General features: G+C 46.4%; 1 protein-coding gene across 1 annotated transcript; it reads left to right on the forward strand.

Annotated features, from left to right (window-relative positions):
* The first annotated feature begins 7,303 nt into the window (after positions 1–7,303).
* On the forward strand, positions 7,304–24,594 carry LOC120438787 (low affinity immunoglobulin gamma Fc region receptor II-c-like). The gene is made up of 8 exons (XM_039609218.1): positions 7,304–7,357; positions 12,777–12,818; positions 12,927–13,199; positions 13,285–13,521; positions 13,618–13,815; positions 18,063–18,137; positions 24,378–24,422; positions 24,510–24,594. The coding sequence occupies exons 1-8, from the start codon at positions 7,327–7,329 to the stop codon at positions 24,515–24,517; spliced, it is 909 nt and encodes a 302-aa protein (XP_039465152.1). The 5' UTR covers positions 7,304–7,326; the 3' UTR covers positions 24,518–24,594.
* Positions 24,595–24,794: the final 200 nt, after the last annotated feature.

Consider the following 24,794-nt stretch of genomic DNA (forward strand, 5'->3'; position numbering starts at 1 on the left):
ACTTTGCCAAAACAATGTGGGACTATGTAGTTTTCTCTGGTCCCCTCCCCAATCAGACCAGGAGTGACATGTTCAGCCGCATGTTCTCCTTAAATTGCTGGCTGTCTGAGTGGTGTCCCAGAAACGATGTGGGCTTCATAGATAATTGGCAAACCTTCTGGAGAAATCCTGGTCTAGTTAGGAGAGACGGCATCCATCCCACTTTGGATGGAGCAGCTCTCATTTCTAGAAATTCAATTCAATTCCATTTTATTTATATAGCACCAAATCACAACAACAGTCACCTCAAGGGGCTTTATATTGTAAGGTAGACCTTACAATTAGTGATGGGTACCGGTATCCGGTGCCATTATGGCACCGATTCTGACATAAACGGTAGTAACCAGACTGAAAAGCAGCGCACATTTCGGTGCTTTATTTCAGTGCTTTATTTTCCTGAGATGTCATACACTTTGGATTCGAGCCAATCATTTTACGTTTCCGAGGATAGTAGGCGGGCCCAGGTACGTCCGTTCTTTTAGAGCAGAGCTACAGATTAAAAATACCCAAGGCGAAGCTGATGAAACGCCTGGTGATGCATAGCGTTTTTTAAGCCGAGAAATGCACCGTATTTGATAGCTTGCTGCGAGACCTCACACCGAGCACATCTACTGCGGGTGTGGTGCCTGTTATCGGACCCGGAGTTAGCAACATCCCCCAAAAACCCGAAGAGAAGAGTCCTGGCCCCTAGCCCTGCCAGTGTAGCAGAAATGATGACGGATGATGATGGCAGCAGCAGCCGTTCTCCTCTGCGTGAGTAGCTTAATGTTCTTCGTGTGTAATTTACGTTGAGTAGGCTAACCACATTATTAAATTAATGCATGTAAGGTGAACTAGCAAACATCATCATAGCTACATGCGGCTGTCTTCTTGTTTGATAGCAGATACTCCCTTCACCCTGGCCAAAAAGGCTAAAATGACCAAAGAAAAAGTGGGAAACAGTTAAACATGAGAGGTTTTTGGGCAAAGTTTGTGTTTTTTCCATTGTTTAAGCACTGCTTCCAGCCAAGAGTGATACCATGTATGTCCTATAGCTGAAGAAAAGGCTAACATTGTTATCTTTTTACAAAAGAACAGCTAAAAATGAGAGGTTTTAGGACAAATTTGTGTTTTCCATTCTTTAAGCACCGGTTTGAGCACCGTTTAAGCACCAGCACCATTTCAAAAGTACCGGTTTGGTACTGGTATCGGATAAAACCTAAACGATACCCATCCCTACTTACAATAATATGTACAGAGAAAAACCCAACAATCAGATGACCCCCTAAGAGCAAGCACTTCGGCACTTTGGCAGTGGGGGGAAAAAAATCTCTCTTTTAACAGGAAGAAACCTCTGATAGAACCAGGCTCAGGGAGGGGCGGGGCCATCTGCTGTGATTGGTTTGGGTGAGAGAAGGAAAACAGGATAAAGACATGCTGTGGAAGAGAGACAGAGATTAATAACAGATATGATTCAATGCAGAGAGGTCTATTAACACATAGTGAGTGAGAAAGGTGACTGGAAAGGAAAAACTCAATGCATCATGGGAATCCCCGGCAGCCTATGTCTATTGCAGCATAACTAAGGGAGGCTTCAGGGTCACCTGGTCCAGCCCTAACTATATGCTTTAGCAAAAAGGAAAGTTTTAAGCCTAATCTTGAAAGTAGAGATAGTGTCTGTCTCCCGAATCCAAACTGGAAGCTGGTTCCACAGAAGAGGGCCCTGAAAACTGAAGGCTCTGCCTCCCATTCTACTTTTAAATACTCTAGGAACAACAAGTAAGCCTGCAGTGCGAGTGTCAGGGTTTCTGGGTCGTTGACCCAGTGTTTTCAGTTCGTCCTCATTGTTTATCTTCTGCCTGTTTCACTTCCTGTTTTATTGTGTTAACCTTGGTCCATGTGCATTATGTTCAGTCCTCTTCCCATTTATCATTAGTTCATTATGTTCAGCTGTGTACTCACCAGTTTCTAATCGCTCCTCACTCAGCCTGTGTATTTATGTTCCTCAGTTCAACCAGTCCGGTGTCGTGTCATTGATGTTATGTTGTTGTTTACGCCTGCGTTCAGTCAGCCAGCCATTCAGCCTTTCAGTCAGTCATTCAGTCAGTCGTCCAGCCAGCCAGCCAGCCAGCCATTTCCTACCTCTGTTCTGTTTGTTCACTCCATCGGCAATAAATACCAACCTTCACCTACCTACCTGTGAGTCCAGCATTTGGGTCCTCCTTCTCTCATCCACAACACAGATCCTGACAGAATGACATGACCCGCTTTTGACCCAGCGGACTCGGACCTTTTTGAGCGGCAGGAGGCAGCGCTCTCCATTTGGATGGAGAAGCTCAAGGGGAAACAGCGGCTCTTCGCGGAGCAAGAGCACATCTTCGAGGGAACTCGCCTGGCTCTGGGCGGGCCTCGGAGACGCCGCATTCCCCACCTGCTGCCTCACCTGCACCGGAGCATTCGCGCGGAGAGTGGGCGTTTCACGCCCGGCGCTGCGGCCGTTCCCTCTCGCGGGTCCGCTCCTTGCTCACGCGCCATCTGCCTCATTCACCGGACCTTCAACCTCGCCACGGCACAGCGGCTCCGCCTCCCACCTCGGCTCAACAGAGGCTCCCGAGCCAGAGGCTCGGATGTGTACCCCGCCCGCTTCCTCTTCCGGAGAAAGGGCGACACGCCGCCATAAAATGGACTATTTCCAGCAATTCCCGGTGGTGAGTTCCAGTGACTGTTTTCCACCCTCATTCGATTCCTCATTTAAAACCACCGATGAACCCATCTCTGATTCATGGGATGTTTCCCTCCTGGAGGATTCTGTGGACTGGGAAGATCTTTTCTGTTCTGCTCCCCCAAAGACTGTAAATAGTGATGGCAGAAAGACCAGACTAAAACCCGTTAGACCTGTCAGTGTCACTCACCCAGTTGTTATTTCCACTCCTATCAGCCAGCCTACACCCACACCTGTGCCAGCTCCCAGGAGGAGGGCAGCTGCGACCCAGCCTACCTCCACACCCGTTCCTGTTTCTCGGGTGGGGGTGACTGGTGTCCAGCCACCTCCCGTGCCTGTCCCAGCGCCTAGGCTGAAGGCAGCTAGAACCCAGCCTGACCTCCCTAGAGTCTCGGAAGAGCTAGCCTCTCCATCTACTACTTCACCTCTTCATCCACCTCCTGATCCAGCCTTTCACGCCCTCGCATTATCACTGGTTAAGCTAGCTGAGGTTTCTCCTGCTCAGGCACCAGCTTTACTAGCCCAGGCTATAGCTTTATCTCCCTCATTAGCACAGTCTATAGCTCAACCACCAGCCACATCAACCACAGCTCCGTCGTCAGCCTCACCCACCTCTATTCATCCCTTAGCATCCCCACTCCAGTCAGTTCACTCACCTGCTGTTCAGCTTCCAGCCCAGTCAGTTCACTCACCTGCTGTTCAGCTTCCAGCCCAGTCAGTTCACTCACCTGCTGTTCAGCTTCCAGCCCAGTCAGCTCCCTCTCCTGCTGTTCAGCTTCCAGCCCAGTCAGCTCCCTCTCCTGCTGTTCAGCCTCCAGCCCAGTCAGCTCCCTCTCCTGCTGTTCAGCCTCCAGCCCAGTCAGCTCCCTCTCCTGCTGTTCAGCCTGCTCCCGTCCAGTCACCTGCAGCTCAGGCTGCTCCCGTTCTCCAGTCTCCTGTAGTTCAGGCTGCTCCCATTCTCCAGTCTCCTGTAGTTCAGTCTCCTCCCGTTCTCCAGTCTCCTGTAGTTCAGTCTCCTCCCGTTCTCCAGTCTCCTGTAGTCCAGTCTGCTCCCGTCCTCCAGGCCCCCGTTATCCAGTCGCCCGTCCTCCAGTCAGTCCAGTCTGTTATCCAGTCGCCCATCCTCCAGTCAGTCCAGTCTGTTATCCAGTCGCCCGTCCTCCAGTCAGTCCAGTCTGTTATCCAGTCGCCTGTCCTCCAGTCAGTTCAGTCTGTCATCCAGCACCCTGTGGTTCAGTCACCTGTTCTCTCACCTTCTGTAGTCCAGTCTTCTGTAGTCCAGTCACTCATTCACCATCCATTTCAGTTCCCGGACCCGAAGCCACAGTATCCAGAGCCAGCTGTGAGCTCTCCTGCTCCTCAGCCAGGGGTTTCCGCACCCGCTGGCCCGGCCGCTCCTCAGCCAGGGGTTTCCGCACCCGCTGGCCCGGCCGCCCCTCAGCCAGGGGTTTCCGCACCCGCTGGCCCGGCCGCTCCTCAGCCAGAGGCCTCCGCGCCTACTGGCCCAGCCTTTCTCCAGCCAGAGGCCTCCGCGCCTACTGGCCCAGCCTGTCTCCAGCCAGAGGCCTCCGCGCCTACTGGCCCAGCCTGTCTCCAGCCAGAGGCCTCCGCGCCTACTGGCCCAGCCTGTCTCCAGCCAGAGGCCTCCGCGCCTACTGGCCCAGCCTGTCTCCAGCCAGAGGCCTCCGCGCCTACTGGCCCAGCCTCCGAAGCTGTTGCTTCGTCACCGCCGGCTCCGCCTGGTCCAGCCTCTGCCTCGGCTTCTGCTCCGCCTGGTCCAGCCTCTGCCTCGGCTTCTGCTCCGCCTGGTCCAGACTCAGCTTCGCCTGGTCCTGCGGCTGCCACGCCGCCGCCCGAGCCTGCGCCTCGGAATCGCTGGCCACTTTCCAGGCCACCAGCTGGACGTCATCGCCAGCGTGGTCGACCACCGGACCAGCTCAGCGGCCGCCGCCGTCTTCCTCGCGGCCGCCCACCGGACCTCCTCCTCAGTGGCCGCCGCCGTCTTCCTCGCGGCCGCCCACCGGACCTCCTCCTCAGTGGCCGCCGCCGTCTTCCTCGCGGCCGCCCACCGGACCTCCTCCTCAGTGGCCGCCGCCGTCTTCCTCGCGGCCGCCCACCGGACCTCCTCCTCAGTGGCCGCCGCCGCCTTCCTCGCGGCCGCCCACCGGATCACCTCCTCAGTGGCCGCCGCCGCCTTCCTCGCGGCCGCCCACCGGACCGACTTCAGCATCGCCACCGCCTTCCTCGCGGCCGCCCACCTGAACTGTCCGGGCTCAGCCTCTGGCCGCGTGGCCGCCCGCCTGAACTGTCCGGGCTCCGCCACTGGCCGCGTGGCCGCCTGCCTGAACTGTCCGGGCTCAGCCACTGGCCGCGTGGCCGCCCGCCTGAACTGTTTTTGTTTCGGACTCCGTCCCTCCGTCCTGGGCCCCCTCCGCCCTCCCTGTTCTGGTTTTTCGTTCTTTTGGCCGTCGGGTGCCGGCCTTTGAAGGGGGGGGTACTGTCAGGGTTTCTGGGTCGTTGACCCAGTGTTTTCAGTTCGTCCTCATTGTTTATCTTCTGCCTGTTTCACTTCCTGTTTTATTGTGTTAACCTTGGTCCATGTGCATTATGTTCAGTCCTCTTCCCATTTATCATTAGTTCATTATGTTCAGCTGTGTACTCACCAGTTTCTAATCGCTCCTCACTCAGCCTGTGTATTTATGTTCCTCAGTTCAACCAGTCCGGTGTCGTGTCATTGATGTTATGTTGTTGTTTACGCCTGCGTTCAGTCAGCCAGCCATTCAGCCTTTCAGTCAGTCCTTCAGTCAGTCATTCAGTCAGTCGTCCAGCCAGCCAGCCAGCCAGCCATTTCCTACCTCTGTTCTGTTTGTTCACTCCATCGGCAATAAATACCAACCTTCACCTACCTACCTGTGAGTCCAGCATTTGGGTCCTCCTTCTCTCATCCACAACACAGATCCTGACAGCGAGAGCGAAGTGCTCTAATAGGGTGATATGGTACTACAAGGTCATTAAGATAAGATGGGGCCTGATTATTTAAGACCTTGTATGTGAGGAGCAGGATTTTGAATTCTGGATTCAACAGGGAGCCAATGAAGGGAAGCCAAAACAGGAGAAATCTGCTCTCTCTTTCTAGTCCCTGTCAGGACTCTTGCTGCAGCATTTTGGATTAACTGAAGGCTTTTCAGGGAGTTGTTAGGACATCCTGATAATAATGAATTACAATCGTCCAGCCTGGAAGCAAAAAAAAAACAGAGCAACATACTAAACACAACACCATCGCATTAATCTAGCTAAGTGTAAACAGCAGTAAATACTAAATATTGAATGTTGTTGTGCAGCACAAAGGACCTACTTTGAAGTAGCAGCCAATAAAGGTGTAGTTTATGTCTATGAACAGTGAACACCCGTGTGCACACCTGTGTGGATCAGCGCGTTTGTATTCACAAGGTTTCTCCATGTAATGGTCTGCTAGAGGATGTAGAGGGCCATAGCCCCGTCCCCCAGGGCATGAAGCAGGCATGGAGGAGATCCAGGCTCCAGACATCCAGAGGCCCCAGAGTGCAACAGAGGACCACCGGAGGGGGCAACGGGGGGCAACCGTGCCACGCTCCTGGGAAGAGCTGAGAAGAGCCCCAGATGAGGGGTCACCCAGTAGCCATGGAGCAGAAACCAGAGGGGGCTGCACTGGCATGCCCGCCGGCTCTGCCAGCAGCCAGCTGTGCCAGAGTGAACCGAGCCGCAGGCCCAGAGGCCTGGACACCCTAAGAAGTGCAGTTTTGGTGGAATGAGCTCTACGAAAACCAGATTGGAAATTATCAAGAATTTTATGTTCATCAAGAACCACTGTGAGTTGCTTGGCCACAACCTTCTCTAAAATCTTGGCAATAAATGGTAGTTTTGAAATAGGTCTCTAGCCTTCTGTGCAATCCTGAATTGGATAAGTGTTTAAAAATGGGTGGATGGAAATGTCCTGTAACAGGTGTTAGGAGAGATGATAATGTGTCTTGATGCATGTTCAATCATCCAGGTAAGACAACTTCAAAAGGTTGATTCGGTTCATCTGGAGGTAGCGTTTTCAGTGTGAGAAGTGTTTCATCATCATCGAGTGACTTCTTCAGTCTCAGCTGACTGCAGGTTTCCCAAAAAACTTATGAACAGCACATTTGCATGACTGAAACTAGCGCCACTAAATGAACAGTGGGCTGTGAGGACAGTTTATGATCATTAAAATGCAAATTCTCATGACCATTGATGAACAACCACTGATCAATGGCCATGAGTACCATTCACAGAGAGTTGGGGAATGACTGCAATCACAGCATTGTACGATGGTGAAACATCTTACATGCGCATTATATATACATGTGTAAACATAATTATTTCAGGCAAGAGACATGACTACAGGATGCAGGTCATTAAAGTATGCCCCGCCCTCAGCGATCACAGCAGCATATCATCACAGCAGTGTGGCGACTTGGTGTTCAGCCAGTGAAACATTGCATGTGTTAAAGGGGAAGTGACGAAGCTTAAGGCATTTCTCTGCTGCTCAGACTGGAGACGTGATCAGTCGTGACCCAGACAACATGAAGACTGCGGCTATCTCGCTGCTTATCGGTGAGTCCAACTCACATCTCCTTTACTCAACCATCATTCATTCTTTCATTCAGCAGAAATCCAACACTTTTTAAAGAAAATACACATTTCCATTAGATGTATCTGGAAGCTGTCTCTGACTCTCACAGCTGGAAGGGAAGTTATGGCACAGTGATTAGTACTATTGCCTAACAGCCAGAAGGTCCTGACTTCAATTCCACAATCAGTTTTCAGGTTATCTTCAGGTACTTCCTCCCACAGTCCAAAGATGTGGAGTTGGATTAACTGGAGAGTCTCAAGTGTGAGTGAATGTCTGCCTCTTTTAGCCCTGCAACAGATTGGTGACCTGAGCAGGGCGTAGCCTGGCTCTCGCTCTATGTTAACAACACTGGCAAAAGGATAGACGGATGGCTTTCATATATTACAAATGAAATACTTTCACATTCAAATGAATGTTTCCTATTGCAATGTCAATCAAGTCAAATGTGAAACACTTCAAGTGAATTTACTGACATTTTGGTGTTGCATTTTAACATCTGCAGCAAAGAGGTACAGGGATATGTAAAATGCAGTTGACTAGAGATTCAATTCACCTCCTGAAGAACTGTAATTCTCACTGTAAGTATTACTTTAGCTGTAACAAAAAAAGGAGTTATTTCGGTTATTTCTTCATGTAGGTAAATCGAATATGAACAGTTACCTGTGTTGTAACTAAAGACAACGGAGACGCCGTTAAAGACACCAATAATGCAAGGTGATACAGAGGGTTCATGTAAGGAATAAATGCAATACAATGAATAAATATTTCAGCAATCTTTACTCTTGCTGCAGCATTTTGGATTAACTGAAGGCTTTTCAGGGAGTTTTTATGACATTCTCATAATAATTCAATTCAATTTTATTTATATAGTGCCAAATCACAACAACAGTCGCCTCAAGGCACTTAATTTTTTTCTGCTTTTCTTTTTTCTTTTTTGAGGATAAACTTATTAAAAAAGTATCTTCTGTTATCATAAATTGAGAAGAAGGGTCACTTTTCCATAGATAATTACGGCTGCCAAGGAGCTTTTATTTTTGATTGCTTGCCATCATTTCCTCACAGTGTTACTGGAGGCCAAGGTAATGCCATCCAGAGTAAGAACCTGGTCAGATACCATATTTCTAAGATTTTCAGAGCCGAGTACAATAACCTTAGTTTTATCTGAATTAAGAAGCTGAAAGTTAGCAGCCATCTAGGGCTTTCTTATAGGACCAACCATCTAGGGCTTTTCTCAGGAGCTACAGTATCCAGAGTCGTACGTAGTGAGGAGGTAAAATTTTTAACAAGATAATTGACCTCTGTTGGAGTAGCGTTCAGGTAGCTGCTCTGCTCTATGTTGGTACAGGGCATTGAAGATGATAACAGTGGGTGGATTATATTCTTAAACTTAGTTACAGCACTTTCAGAAAGACATCTACTTTGATAAAGTCTACTCTCCACTGCTGTGTAATCAATTATTGTAAATGTAAATGTTATCAGGAAATGATCAGACAGCAGAGGGTTTTCAGGAAACACTGTTAACTGTTAAGTTTCTATGCCATATGTTAAAACAAGATCTAGAGTGTGATTAAAGTGGTGGGTGGGTTCTTTTACATTTTGAGAGAAGCCAATTGAGTCTAACAACAGATTAAATGCCATGTTGAGGCTGTCATTTTAGCATCTACATGGATGTTAAAATCACCCACAATAATTATTTTATCTGAGCTGAGCACTAAATCAGATAAAAGTCTGAGAAATCAGAGAGAAACTCTGTGTAAGGCCCAGGTGGACGATAGATGATAACAAGTAAGACTGGTTTCTGAGTTTTACAGCTGGTGTGGACAAGGTTAAGCATCAGGCTTTCAAATGAATTAAAAGTCTGTCTTGGTCTTTGGTTGATTAATAGGCTGGTGTGAAAAATTGCTGCCACACCGCCCCCTCGGCCTGTGCTTCGAGGTTTCTGGTAGTTAGAATGACTCGGGGGTGTTGATTCATTTAAACTAACATAATCATCCTGCTGCAACCAGGTTTCTGTAAGGCAGAGTAAATCGATTTGTTGATCAATTATTAAGTCATGTACTAACAGAGACTTGGAGGAGAAAGACCTAATATTTAATAATCCATATTTCACTGTTTTACTCTTTGGTTCAGATGTGGATACTGTATTGTTCTTTCTTTGTGTTTTTTAGTTGTTTGTTGCTGGTTTTTAGTTTGTTTTTTGTGTTTTTGGGAGCTGAGACAGTCTCTAAGGGGATGGGTTTTTGTTGGTGAGGGGGGACAACTCTGTTTCCTGGTCCCAACTCTGGATAGTCACATTTTGGGGTTTTTATTATATTTTCCCAGATTTCTAGAAATGAGAGCTTCTCCATCCAAAGTGGGAAGGATGCTGTCTCTCAGAACCTTCAGATAGGATGTCCCTATAATAAAACACTTCAGCTTCCCTACCAACAGGCTGGCTGGAGAGGTGGTCACAGACAAAGGATTGTCTTTGATCATGCTGCTTGAACTAAGACTTACAAATATAAGTGACACAATGCCAACACTTAACAATTTGACTCCAACACTGTTATTCCAATCCTTGCTTCACATACATCCACAAGAAGTAGAATGAACCACCACTATGTCGCAGCCCCCGATCGATTACACATACACAGATATTGTAAGCTTCCTGCTTTTATGACCCTTTTGTGGGCAGGAGGTCACACAAATGCACCCCCAAACACAAACACACACACACACATTCTCGCACATGCATACACATGATTACACGTGCACACACATACACACACAGTGTCTTGTCTTTTGTGACCATAGGGGGGTTGTACAATGGGAGGTGCTTGTGTGTATTGTAACTGTTTTCAATAAAAGGCGGCAAGCGAAGGCCAGAGTCGAGGTCTGTGGTTGGATTGTGCTTTTCTAAGTCACCGACCGGGGCCTCCCTTGCGCAAGTAAAGTCGATCAATCGCTGATTGTCTTGCTTTCTTCATGAGGAATAAGTCTCTAAACCAGCGGGGCCTGTGAAAGCGCAGACCCAACAAACAGCATTAAAAGTAATGGCGTTACCAACGTTGATATATTTTTAAGTAACTAGTAATGTAACTAATCACTATTTCCATTACTGTTACTAACAAGAAAATGCTTATTGAGAGCTGGGAGGGCAAAACAATCGCACGTAATAGGCCACGTAAAACCAGAGTCATGATAAAAATATATAGTAATGGTTTTTCTTGAATACTGTCAATACGTTTAGTGTCTAAGGATATCACATGGCAAGCACTCCCTGCTCACACCCCAAAAAAAGGGAAAAGAAAAGACAAATCACCCATTTTCTATTGGTGGAAAAATGTACCATGTTGACCAATCAAAAAATGATGTGGCCATGAGTAAGGGTAAGAGGGGGAAGTTTTAGGAGTGATGACGGCAAAAAAGAAAGAATGATGGCATAGAAAGGAGTGAGCGAAGGAATGAGAGACAGCGATTTTTGAGATATTTAGTGTGTTTGGAGTGTGTAGTTAGTGTGTTGTGTGTAGTCGTTTTGTTTTGTGTGTCAGTGAGGGTACTAGTGAATGTCACAGTTTTGCCAAAAAGCCACAAAAGGCAGACTGCAGTGTAAACCCTGCCTCCAGGTGGGAAACAGGAGGAGTGATACACCTCCTTATCAGGGTTCCTGGGTCGTTGACCCAGTGATTTCAGTTTGTTCATGTTCAGTTTAGTTTGCCACATTTACTTTCTCACTTCCTGTTTTCTGTGCCAACGTAAAACAGGAAGTGCGTATTGTGTTCCAGTTATTTCCATGTATTATTAGTCAGACTAAATTCAGCTGTGTAGTCATCGGTTTCTAATCATTCATCACCCAGCGTATATTTAAGTCCTCAGTTCCATCCGATCGTTGTCGAGTCCTGCGTTTGGGTTCTTTCTTCCTCGCCTCCACACAACGCCTGACACTCCTGCTGTCAGGCCTGCAGGTTATCAGGTTCGTGATGTTCTTCTTTATCTTATCTTGGACAAAAGTTATTTTCTGAAGTGGCACAAATAATTCGTGTGACTCTTATTTGATGCAGAGCATATGATTGCCCTGTAAATAGTTTGAGATGGTTTTAAAAAATGCCTTGAGTGCATTTTTAGGTAAATAGTTGCAAATAACTGTTATTTGCAAAACTTGTGTATAAGTTTTTAAAATGTACAATTTCTATTTTTATGTCAAGTTATGAAAAGGATTTGTTAAACATGTTTGTGGTTGTTACAGTAAAAAAAAATATCTTTTTACTCAGATTGTATCTTTTTTGTGCGATTTTAGGTGAACTGTGTTAATACAGTATGTCAAAATGAAAACACAGGATATATATATTCATATAGCTCAACCTTCAGTTAGTTCTATGTTTCCCTGTTTAGTTCTTGTCTGTTTAGGTTCCTTCCATGTCTGTCTCCTTGGTAAGTTTATAGTGTCATTTCCCCAGTGTTTAAGTCTCCCTCACCCTTTATGTGTTCCAGATCTTTGTGTCTTGTCTCCGTGTTCTGTTCTAATGTTCTCCTCTCAGTGTTTCATTTCATGTCTCCCCTGTCTGTCATGTGATTCCATGTACGTTTCCCCTGCCCATGATGTCTCTGTTTTTCTCTCTTATGTGTCCCCTCGACCCCTGTGTCAAGCTTGTGTTATCACAGTCTACAGCTCACTGTTTCCTGTTTTATTTTGACAGTCTACTGTTCCATGTTCAATGTGTTTAGTTTTGCTTCCCCTGTGGCGTCATATTCATTTGCATCTGCTGTTCCCCATGTGTTTCCAGTTCCCTTGTCACCCTTGTGTGTGTTTATTGTGTGAGTTATTACTTCCTTATTTGTCAGGACGTCTGTTTTCCACGTCCCAAGTACCAGGTGTTCACGTTTCTTGTGTTCAGTTTTAGTTTTAGTTCTCCCAGTTTAGGTTTTTGTTTAGTGTCATATTTAATTGCTGTTTAAAATGAGGGTTTATTTCGTTCTATCCCCATTCAGGCCATGCTGACAGATGGATGGATGGATGGATAGATGAAGGGATGGATGGATGGGTTTTAAAGAGGCCATCTGAACAAATTAAAGTTTCACATTCTTAAAAAGTGACTGTTTCATGTTTATGTTAAACACAAGTTGTCCTGGATTACTGACACCCTGACTTTCTGGTTGGGTACAGGAAATCAGACGGGAATTGTGTCTTGTCATTAGGCAGCGGCTGTAGCTAATAGTAAAACTGTAAAGCTAATGATGAAACACACAGCAAATGTCTGTAATGCCCGTCTGTAAAGATAAATGACAGTGTTAATTTAAAAGCACAACTCAATTTTTTTGTCTAATAAACTACATTTCTCTGTAGCTAAATAAATTTTTACAGAGGCACCACTGACCCTCAGTGACCTCTGAACCTCAGTGACCTCTGACCTCCTGTTGCAGGTGTGTATGTGCTGCTGCAGTCTGCACTGACTGTTTCTGCAGGTGAGTTGGTGGAAATGAAAACAATCAGTGAGACTCCAACAAGAACACGAATACATTTATTCTGTGTGTGTGTGTGTGTGTGTGTGTGTGTGTGTGTGTGTCCTCCAGTGTCTCTGTCTGTCAGCCCAAACCTTCAGCAGTTCTTCAGTGGACCTTCTTCAGTGTATCTGAGTTGTGTTGATGATGGACAGACAGTTGATGGATGGACAGTGAAGAGGACCAGAGGAGGACTTACTGAGGACTGTGGAGCAGCTGCAGGTTTTGGGGAGTTTAAAAGTTACACCTGCATTTTCTCAGACATCTCCGAGTCAGACTCTGCAGGTTACTGGTGTGAAACCAGTTCTGGACAGAGGAGTGATCAGATCAACATCACTGTAACTGGTACACAAACACACTGCTCCATCTGCTGGTACAACATCTGGATATGACTCTACTATCATTAACTCTGTTTGTCTCCATTGGTCAGAAAAACATCTTATCCTTGAGGTTCCTGCACTTCCTGTGAGGACAGGAAGTGATGTCACACTGTGCTGCAAACAAAGGAATGGTGACACAGTTCAGGGTTATTTCTCCATCAAAGGAAGTTCTGTTGGTCCTAAACGAGAGCACAGCATCACTAACATCCAGCAGTCTGATGAAGGTCTCTACTGGTGCTCTACTGATGACGGTGGAAAGTCTCCTCAGAGCTTTCTGAGGGTCAGAGGTCAGATCACTGACATCACTTCCTGTTTAAAGACATGAATTAACCTGCTGAGCTGATAATAAAGTGACTGAATCATCTTCATCATCTCTCCTGCAGATCCTCATCTTCTTCAAACACCATCTCCCTCCTCTCCCCCTGTAAACTCTCCTCTTTCTTTTACTCTTTCCATTCACCCCCCAGCCTCCTCCCCCACTCCTCCCTCTCTCCTGGTCACAGTTGTAGCAAGTCTCGTCTCTGTGGTTCTCTTGGTTCTAGTTGTGGGTGGAGTTCTGTTCTTCTGCAGGGAAATAAAAGGTGAGAAACTGAGAAACCTGGGCAGAAGTAAAACTCCTGTCACTTTAAAAAAACATTTGCAGGAAGAATGAACTGTGTAGGACTTGGGCAAAACCTAAAGTCTGGTGAATGTCCTCTTATAAACATTGATTGTTCTCATTTGAAATATAACATAATGATGATACTTTAGTTCAAATGACAATTTCACAATTCTGAATTTAAAAAACCCTTCACTTAAAAAGAAAACATAGAACACTGTAGGCTCTCCCTCCCATTCTACTTTTAAATACCCTAGGAACAACAAGTAAGCCTGCAGTGTGATAGCGAAGTACTCTAACAGGGTGATATGGTACTACAAGGTCATTAAGATAAGATGGGGCCTGATTATTTAGTCCTTGTAAGTGAGGAGTAAGATTTTTAATTTAATTCTGGACTTAACAGGGAGCCAATGAAGGGAAGCCAATACAGGAGAAATCTGCTCTCTCTTTCTAGTCCCTGTCAGGACTCTTGCTGCAGCATTTTGGATTAACTGAAGGGGCAGCACAGTGGCATGGTGGTTAGCACTGTTGCATCACCGCAAGAAGGTCCTAAGTTTTATTTTACCATCAGGTTGGCGTCTTTCTGTTTGGAGATTGCATGTTCTCTCCATTTTTACATGGGTTGTCTCCGGGAACACCAGTTTCCTTCCACAGTCCAAAGATATGGAGTTGGTGGGGTTATGTTAAGCGGAAACTCTAAATTACCCATATAAATGTCTGTGAATGGGTTAGGGTTGTTGCTTGCAAGATGTTTCACCTCTCATCCAAAAAGCTTCTTCAGTTCTAGGGTCAAATGGTGGAGAGTTCCAGATTGAAGCCCTATGGGGGTGTCCCCCCAAGAGGGAGACAGACTCCCTGTTGATCCCCTACCTAATCACACAAGTCAAGGTATGAACACGGGCGTAGGTCACAATCAGCCAAGGTTTCAGGTGAGCTCATTGTGAAACCTAGCCCCACCCTAGCATGTGTTTTCTTGAGATCAGGAGGCCCAGGATGTGAGTGCGGGTTAAGGCATCTGGGAACAATCTCAAAACTGGGTTATAGATGGCAGACAGTTGGTGTCATAAGCCACCGCCTCTGTTCAAAGATGGTCGTTCACAGTGGACATAAATGGCTTCTTTCACTGCTCTTTCAAACCATCTGTCCTCTCTGTCCGAAATGTGAACATTGGCATCCTCGAAAGAGTGACCTTCGTCCTTTACATGCAGATGGACCGCCGAGTCTTGTCCCCTGGAGGTGGCTCTTCTATGTTGTGCCATGTGTTTATGAAGTGGCTATTTGGTCTCTCCAATGTAGAGGTCTGAGCATTCCTCGCTACACTGTACAGCATACACTACATTGTTAAGTTTGTGTTTAGGAGTTTTGTCACTGGGATGAACCAGTTTGTGTCTGAGTGCATGGCTGGGTTTCAAATAAACTGGGATGTCGTGCTTGGCGAAGACTCTCCTGAGTTTTGTCAAATAAACTGTCTACATAGAGGATGACAATATTATTGCAATTGTCTTTCTGATCCTCCCTAGTTGGTGGCTGAGCTTTTTTTCTGTGCCTCTTTGCTGACTTGATGAAAGCCCAGTCTGGATAACCACGTGTTTTAAGAGCTTCCTTTACATGTGTGTGTTCTTTCTTCATCCTGATCGCTTGGCTTCTGTTTGTGATAACTTATTAATCCTTATGAAGTTTTCTGTGGCTGTGATGAGGTCCACTATGGGCAACTGTTGAGGAGAAATGGCAAGATTGATTACTTTGGCTTGCACTTTCTTTTCAGGTTCAGTAAGATTACTGTCTTCAGGTGCGAAGTTCTCCTGTTCTTCTTTGTGTTGTGTAGGTTCCTACTGGGAAGTAAAAGTTTTTGTTAGCAAAGTGTGGAATTTCCTGTGTTGTCTTTCTTTTTCTTTAGAGTGTTAGTCCCGCTGAGCCTTGTCCACAAACTTGTAAACCTCTTCTAAAATAGGGGAGGGTAGAAGTGTTTTCAGTTCCTGCAGGGTCTGACTAATCTTGTTCAGGAGGGCATTTATAGTGAACCTCAAGGACCTCAAGAAGGTACAAGTTCCATCTAACAATTGGCCAATGACCTACCTCAGTACCACAAGGAAGGCATCACGGAGGCTAAGATTCAATTCAATTCAATTTTATTTATATAGCGCCAAATCACAACAACCATCACCTCAAGGTGCTTTATATGAATGGGCACATGGGTCAATACATGAGAGGGGCACAGAAAGGGATTGGCAAGAATACCAGAGGTGCAAAACACCAGTTAATGGTAGACAGAGCAGTCAGCAGAGACTGCAAGACTAGGCTGACCAACCTGTGCACTGCCTGGATTGATTACAAGAAGGCCTAAGACTCAATGTCCCACACCTGGATACTGGGATGCCTAGAATTGTACAAGATCAACAAGACTCTAAGAGGCTTCATTTGGAAGCCTGTTCTCAATGGGGATGTGGCGTAAAACATTAGAGGCCAACTTCAAGCCCATAGCACAGTGATCATCAAGTACGGGATCTACCAAGGAGATGCTCTTTCCCCACTGCTGTTCTGCATAGACCTGAACCCCCTCATTGAGATCATTTACAAGACGGGCAAATGGGAATCATGATGAGGCTGCTAGGAAAGCTGCAACCACGAAGTACCTGCAGAGGGTCAGGCAAGTCAAGATGCGGTAAGAACAAGATGCGGGCTATCAACACCTATGCCCTCCCCGTGATCAGGTACCCTGCTGGGATAATAACCTGGCCAAAGGAGGAAATCGAAGTCACTGACATCGAGACAAGAAAGCTACTGACCATGCATGGAGGAGTTCACTGGTGAGTGTCAGCACCATAGTCCAGGATGAGACAACAAACATCCACAAGTACATCAGGGAGCTGACCCCAACTGACCGCGTGCTCAGTGAATACCTCAGGCAGCAAAAACCCAAGAAAGAGGAGGACGAGGAGCCATCATGGAAGGACAGGCCCCTGCACGGTATGTACCACCGGCAGATAGAGGAGGTGGCTGATATCCAGAAATCCTACCAGTGGCTGGACAAAGCTGGACTGAAAGACAGCACAGAGGCACTAATCATGGCAGCACAAGAACAAGCTCTGAGTACAAGATCCATAGAGGCTGGGGTCTATCACACCAGGCAAGACCCCAGGTGCAGGCTGTGTAAAGATGCCCCAGAAACAATCCAGCACATAACAGCAGGGTGCAAGATGCTAGCAGGCAAGGCATACATGGAACGCCATAACCAAGTGGCCGGCACAGTATACAGAAACATCTGTGCCGAGTATGGCCTGGAATCCTGAGGTCAAAATGGGAGACGCCCCCAAGGGTGGTGGAGAATGACGGAGCTAAGATCCTGTGGGACTTCCAGATACAGACGGACAAAATGGTGGTGGCTAACCAACCGGACATAGTGGATGTAGACAAACAGAAGAAGATTGCTGTAGTGATAGATGTAGCAGTTCCGAATGACAGCAACATCAGGGAGAATGAACACGAGAAGCTGGAGAAATATCAAGGACTCATAGAAGAGCTTGAGAAAATTTGGAGGGTGAAGGTAAAGATACTGCGCAGGACCCTCTAGGTCCTCAATGCACTTGCACGGCATCGCAATCACGTCTTCCCACTTTAAGAGTGGTACTGGGTCCTTTGTTTGGAGTTGTTGGTGATGTGTGTGGCTGGCAGTGCTAAAGCTGCAGCGGAGAGCGTACAACAACCGTGTAAGTATTAATAAAGATGTTCAAAAACGCAACCGGGTCTGTAATGCGTGTTCACAGACAGCTCAACATTAGAGCGGGGTTGGACACATTTAAACACTAACCCTCTCAAGGCAGGCATTGCCGATTTTCAACAGTTAAAAACTAACAACCTGATTACCCCACATACATATTTTATGATTTTTTTTTGATAATTTTCCCCAAATATCAGTTTTTTCCTGTAACTAAAACTTAATTTGAGCTTGAGAGGGTTAAATCTAGTCAGTTCTGACTATCTGACAGTTTATGAAAGTAGTCACAGATATCTGATTTGTTTTACATGACATCAAATTTATATCAGTTTTACTGAAAGTTCCTAAAAGGAGCCACTGGAACCCAAGTAAATCATGAAATTCAACTCAGTTTATAGTTTAGTTTTCAGGGTAATCCTGACTGAATGCAGGAAGAGCAAAACCACCTGAAAACATTTTAACAGGTAGTTGAGTCTGGTTAGCATGTGTCTATGTTTTTCTTCCTCTCTGCTCAGGAGGTAACAACTCTACTCCCCCTGAAGATGTGATTTATGCTGATGTCAGACTCAGAAAGATGTCCAGCACAAAAGGTAGGCTGTAACAGTAGGTAGTAAGTATTTGGTGGATCAGGCAGCAGTCAAGTTCGATGCACTAGCACTCTTTTCCTCAGCTTCAAAAACTGGCTTGTAGTTCAAATCATGTCACCTGTTTGGTGGGGAATATAATTTATTGAAGCCCCCAACATATGACTATCCAGAGTTGGGACCAGGAAGAAGAGTTGCTGTCTTACAAGTAAAACAGTGAAATGTGGATTATTAAACATTAGGTCTCTCTCCTCCAAGTCTCTGTTAGTGCATGACTTCATAATTGATCAAAAAATGGATTTACTCTGCCGTAAAGAAACCTGGCTGCAGCCGGATGATTATGTTAGTTTAAATGAATCAACACCCCCGAGTCATTCTAACTACCAGAAACCTCGAAGCACAGGCCGAGGGGGCGGTGTGCAATGTTCCCTCTAATTTTTCATGTGTCTGAGCGAACACACAAACTCCCTGAGCGATCCCTTGGACCACTGTGAGCGACATCAGACGTGTGCACTGTGGTCATGCCAGCATCTAATCAATCCAAGTTACATGGTTTATTAAAATAATCAAATTACAGCATTTACATTTATGTTAGACTACTTTTAATTAACTGCTTTAGCCCACTTACAATGAAAATTAAAAAAAAAAATCTTGTTCATGACCTGTGCAGTATGTTAACACTATTGGAAGTAAAAATAACTTGAACTCCAATTTTGAAAACACAACTTTCTTTCTATCTTTTTTTCCCCATAAAGCTCTGACTTGTATTATGAGTCTGTGGTCTGGGAGAGTCCTGTAACTCTCTGTCTGCAGAATACAGAATATAATGACCAATGTTGGGCAATTAATTATATAGTTACTTCTTCAAAAAAGTAACTCAGTTTGGCAAACAACAAAGTTTTTTGCAGCTATTTTTTTTTAATGCAGCCAAGACTTTTTTAAATAAACATTTCAAACTATTTACAGAACAATCAGCTGTTCTGCATCAAATCTGATGCCACACAAATTATTCGTGCCACTCCAAAAAATAATTTCATAATTAACAGCCTGATAACAGATGGTAAATGGACTGATTCTTATATAGCGCTTTTCTACTCTCCCGGAGTACTCCAAGCGCTCTATACAACATGCCTCATTCACCCACTCATAAAAGCACTTCTATACACAAGTGCAAACTAACCTGCATTCACACTCCGATGAACGCATCGGATTAGTATCTTGCCCAAGGATACTTGACATGCAGATTAGGGAAGCCAAGGATCAAACCACCGACCTTCCGATCAGTAGCTGATCTGCTCTACCACCTGAGCCACAGCCACCCACAACAGGAGGTGTATGACTCATGTAACACCTGTAACATTCAGCAGTCGCCTCATTGTTCTGGCACACACAACAAAACTATTGACTACACTACAACCCCCCCCCCCAAGTTTCTTAACAACTAGATGTCATGTTGCCATATCAGTTTTTGATTGGTCGACATGGTAATTTTTTTGACCAATAGGAAAAAAGGGGTTGGTTTTGTTTTTGCTCATAGGCAGAGAGTGCTTTCGAGCGCTTTCCTTATAAAACGCTGTTTTTACAGTTTCTTCCTGCAGTAAATATAAACAACGACAGTATTCAGGAAGAAAACCAAATATTGCATATATTATCTATCGTCCACCTGGGCATTACACAGAGTACAATATGAGTACCGTATTTTCCAGACTTTAAGGCACATTTAAAATCCTTAAATTTTCTCAAAAATCATCAGTGCACCTTAATCCGGTGCATTTTATGTATGAATTCTGTTTGTGCTTACTGACCTCAAACTGATTTTATGTGGTACATGACGCTTAAAAATCTGTCAAAAAATGTTTTAGTACGACTTTGGTAAGCTACGAAGCCGCACCGCTTGATGGATACGTGCTGTGGCTTAACATATTACTGAATTGTGTGTATTGTGTTAGTATGGGGACCCTAAAATGGCACCTGTTAAGAAACATGCTTACAAAGCGAATTTCAAACTCTATCAATCAGGCAGTAGAACATGGGAATAGAGCAGCTGCGAGAGAATTTAACAATAATGAATTAATGGTATGGAGGTGGAGGAAGCAAGAAGAATGAGTTGAGTAAAGTTTAACTTATCTGTTTTGTTTTGCTGAATGTGCCTTATAATCCTGTGCTCCTTATGTATGAAACAGACCCATTCAGACACGTTCATTAAAAGTACGCCTTATAATCCGGTGTGCCTTATGGTCTGAAAAATACGGTAGTCTTCATAATCCTTAAGGGATGGCTTCCAGACATTCCTAAAAACAATATCCAGAGAGAGGGTGGAACGTGCTTCTCTAACTTTTTTTTTAATTAGTTATCATAAATGTATTTTATTTGATCTCTCGTTTATTTGAGACACATTGTCCTCTGTTCATGTGAAGTAATGAAATTACTGACTCTGCGGTGGAACAATTTGTATAATTGTTTGATAATAATTTATTTCAAACCGATTATATAGAATGGCATTTGGCCTCCTTTAATTCACAATGTCAAAAAATTCTAGATAAAGTGAATCCTCTTAAAATCAGGACAGGCAGCACTACTAAATCCCTGCCCTGGTTCACAGAAGCTAATTGCAGGTTTAGGCGAATTTGCCGTAAAACTGAGCACCTGTGGAAAGCCACAAAACTTGAGGTTCATAAGCTACACTTAAAAGAACTATTGTCTACTTTGATCAACATGGTGAAAGATGCGAGAACCACTTATTTCGCTAAACTACTCGCAGTAGGAAAAAGAAATCCTAAGGTTCTCTTCGACACAGTATAAAACAGCTGTGCAGACATGACACCGGTGATTGTTTGATCTCCACTTGTGTTGTGTGTGTGTGAGTGCCTTGAGAGTGCTGTATGCATGTGCATCAGTCAGGAGCATGCTTCAGCATCCTCCGTGGGCGCTGCCTCTCCCCTGTTATTCCCCGGTATTCCCTTGGTAGCCCCGGTACTCCCCTGGTAGGCCCGGTATTCCCCCAGTATGCCCTGGTGTTCCCCGGTATTCCCCTGGTATGCCCTGGTATCCCTTAGCTTGGCTTCCCCTTGGTTGGTCTCCCTTCCCTGGCTCATCGCCAAGAAAAAAAAAAAGGCTTATGCGCCAGTCGGACCACGCTGTGCCAGCTAGCGAGTAGCTCGGCCACAACGAGGAAACACAGCAGGGGCACGGCTTCAGTGTTCAAGCATATGCTGTCGCCTGGGCACTGTGCAGCTCAGCTGCTATGTATGTAAACACAAAGGGGATACGGCTTCAGCGTTCCAAGTGTTTGCTGTTGGCCTGCTTAACACTGTGGGGGATAAACAGTGGGGAATTATGCTATGGTTCGTGCCAGCTAATCGTTAGCCGGCCTGCGAGTAGCATTCCAGCTGGTTAGCCTGTCTGGCGTGTTGCCCGCAGCTCGCAGGTTAACGCGGCTAACAGTGCTCCGCTCGTAGCCCGACTACATTAGGGAAATGTGTTCCAAGCATATGCTTTTACCTGTCAGCACTGTGACGCAGGAGCTAATAAACAGTGAAAGGGGAATTCAGGTTGCGGCTAGTGCTTGCTACCTGTTAACACTTCCTGGTTAGTGTGTGGCCCCGCCCCCTTGCTTGGTAGCAGAAGTATGGTAGCCCACACGTCCCAAACATGTCTGTGAATGGCATTTTTGCCTTTTTACGATAGGCACGAGCAGTGTGGCTGTGCCTGGGCGAAAAAGGAAAAATAAATAACTATCTAGCAGAGTGGACCTCAAGGTTGTTGCTATCATGCAGCCTCAGCACCTACTGTCTAAGGTGCTGCTGCTGCCTGGTTGGCCTAGTTGCAGGCAGTGAGTGCTCTGCCTCCCAGCATTTATGGTCCCCTGCCCGCAGTTGGTTGCTGCCATGCATGGCAGGAGTAGTTGCCTTTGGCCCCTCCTCCCTTAGCCCCCCAACTGGTCCCTAGTTGCCCCTTCGGGCCTTTTCTGGGCAGGGTGGCGGCAGGGTTACTTATGCCCTGCTGGTGGCCATTTTGTCGCTCCCTCTATGGATGGAGCTTGACACGATGGCTGCAGGCGGGCTGGGCATGGAGGGCCCACCTCATTCCCGTGCTTCTTAGGCTAAATAGGATGATGGCTGCAGCGTTCCCTCCCATAGCCCCGCCTCTGTGAGGCCTGGGCCGGTGGAGGTTGATTATCATAAGGTGGATGTTAAAGAAGCTTCCATCCCCTCTAGCTGCCACTGGAGTGGGGCCCGGACGGGTGAACCCATGTCTGGATCACCTGATTCTGGGACCCTCCCACAGCATTCCCTCCCATGGCCCCGCCTCTTTGAGTCCTGTGCTGGTGGAGGTTTGATTGTCAGGAGGTTGATGTTTATGAGCGACCAGGGTTGGCTGATGGAACTGCCTGTCTACCCTGTGGACACCTCGCTATGAAGAAGCTAAGGGGCCTATGCAGGCGTGCAGAGACGGCCATGTTCAGTTGAGACGGGGTGGACTCGGAACCTAGGTTCAGCTGTCCTACAGCCGCCCTCCTCCCTCCTGACATCCTTTGAGTTGGGCCTAGTGGCCAGCACTGCTGCAGGCTGTGTTCCCCTGGCCGCACTTCGCGCATATTTCATACACCAGTCAGACCTTGCTGCGTCTGACGGCTCGGCCAGCGGTTGACAGTTCTCCAGCCTCTAGCTCTCTGTCTGGCACATTCCCCAAATGTTGCGGGTCTATGTGGCCAGCAGGGCCCGCTCAGTGAGCGGACACCCCCAGCGAGTCACGTCCCTGGGTGCACTGCAGCTCCAGGCTGTGTTCCCCTGGCGTATTGCCCGCATTCACCGGCTTATGCGCCAGTTGGACCTCGCTGTGTCTGTTTCTTCAGCCGGCGCATGTGTGTTCTCCAGCCTCCTTTAGCCAGTCTCTGTCTGGCATATAGGGTGCTGTGGCTGCAGGCTGTGTTCTCTTGGCGTATTGCCGCATTCACCGGCTTGCCTGCAAGTCGGTCCTCGCTGTGTCTGATGCCTCAGCCAGCGATTGGTTGTTCACCAGCCTGCGGCGCTGGCTCCCTGTGTGCTGTTGCCTGCTTCTTGTAGGGTTGTGCACCCAGTAGGGTCCCCTATCAGCGCCTCAGTGAGCTACGCTACCTCTCCTCTCTCTGCTCCTGGGATTCCGGGTTCGGGCCCTGAAGGCTCCAGCTGGAGATCCTTGGGGAGCGTACGCACGGGCTGGTCCTAACCGACGGCCCCATGCATCTGGCATTCTGCCGCTCCAACTGCGTGCCGCGGGTAGCGCTTGTCAGACCTCGCTATGTCTGACACTTCAGCCAGTGAGGGAGAGGTCCCCAGCCTGCAATGCTGGCTCCCTGTTGGTGCTTGCCTGTGTGTCACAGACTTACACGGCCAGCACGGGGACGCCCAGTAGCTGGGACTTTGTGTCTGACCTCGAGTGTCTCATTGCAAGTTCAGTCTTGAGGCTCCTCTGTCTGCGGACGAGCACGTGGTGACGGTGCTGGGGGTGGACGTTCGGGTCATCGCCTTGCTCAGCCCTTCACTTATGCAGCCTAGCCTGCATAAGTGAAGGGCTGAGCAAGCAAATGAAACCCTCAATGAGTCCAGTTGATGTCCTACCTACATCTTTAGTAGGAAGCCAGCGGCGGGGGGAGAAGGTTCGACTGGATGGCTCCTCCAGTCAGGCGATGGGGGTATGTGGTGAGGCGTGGTCTGCGGTGCCTTGCAGGGAAGGCGGACGCACCTGCACAGCATCCGCAATCAGGTCCGCCAACTTAAAACATGAGGTTTGTGGTGTGTGTTGTGGTGGTGTTATGTACGAATAAAGATGAAACAATGACAAAACACCTACGTCTGGACCCGCCATGCCTTAATCACACCACATCTTTGTTTCTCAACAAAAGAGTCAAGAAGGAAGTGGAGTCTTCTCTGCCCAACCTTTTATGCATTTAACTCCAGTTTTAAACTCTCTGTTTGTAATTTCCTTTTGTCACAGACAACTAGGGTCCAAAGTGAAGATGGTGAAACAGACCAAGAGTCTAGATGAGAATAAGATATAAGATAATAAGAATTAAGATAATCATGTAACCACTCCCATAAAGAAGGGGCTCACACGCTCCAAAAAAGAAAAGTGGCAACTTTTGCCATCTATCCAAATCTTGTTTTATTTTTATGAGCAATGTAGAAAAGTTCAATTTCCATAGGTTTTTAAGATCTGGTCTAATCTGTAGTGCAAGGTATGTAAAGCCGCTGTTATGTCTTACAGAACAACCAGCTGTTCTGGATCTTGTGTATTCATCAGTGAGAGCAGGTATCATCATATACCTATATATATCTATCTATCTATCTATATATATATGACCAAGATGTAATAATTTTTTTCTCTTGTTCTGCACAGGAAATTGAAGCCATATAGCCTGATGGACCTTCTACTCTGGATTTCTTTAACTGTTAAATTGATATGATTATATACGTAATAGACATATGGGCTCAAATAAATATTTTGTACTTGTAAATGAAATGGGTAGTTGTGAACTGAGTTTTGTAACCTTGTAAACCAAAATATGTGAAAATTTTATGTTTGTGCATCTATAGATAAGAATTTGTGTGTTTGTAAAAAATATTTAGACAAGTTACATAAGTTCATGTTTTTTGTTAAGGTCTGATTACAGATACAAAGCAA

This window comes from Oreochromis aureus, linkage group 3 (genome assembly GCF_013358895.1).
Source record: "Oreochromis aureus strain Israel breed Guangdong linkage group 3, ZZ_aureus, whole genome shotgun sequence".
Taxonomy (NCBI): Eukaryota; Metazoa; Chordata; class Actinopteri; order Cichliformes; family Cichlidae; genus Oreochromis; species Oreochromis aureus.

Coding starts and splice junctions, on each gene's coding strand:
- LOC120438787 (XM_039609218.1), top strand. CDS start 7,327: ATGAAGACTGCGGCTATCTCGCTGCTTATCG. Junction 12,819..12,926: donor TGCACTGACTGTTTCTGCAG/GTGAGTTGGTGG, acceptor TGTGTCCTCCAG/TGTCTCTGTCTGTCAGCCCA. Junction 13,200..13,284: donor GATCAACATCACTGTAACTG/GTACACAAACAC, acceptor TCCATTGGTCAG/AAAAACATCTTATCCTTGAG.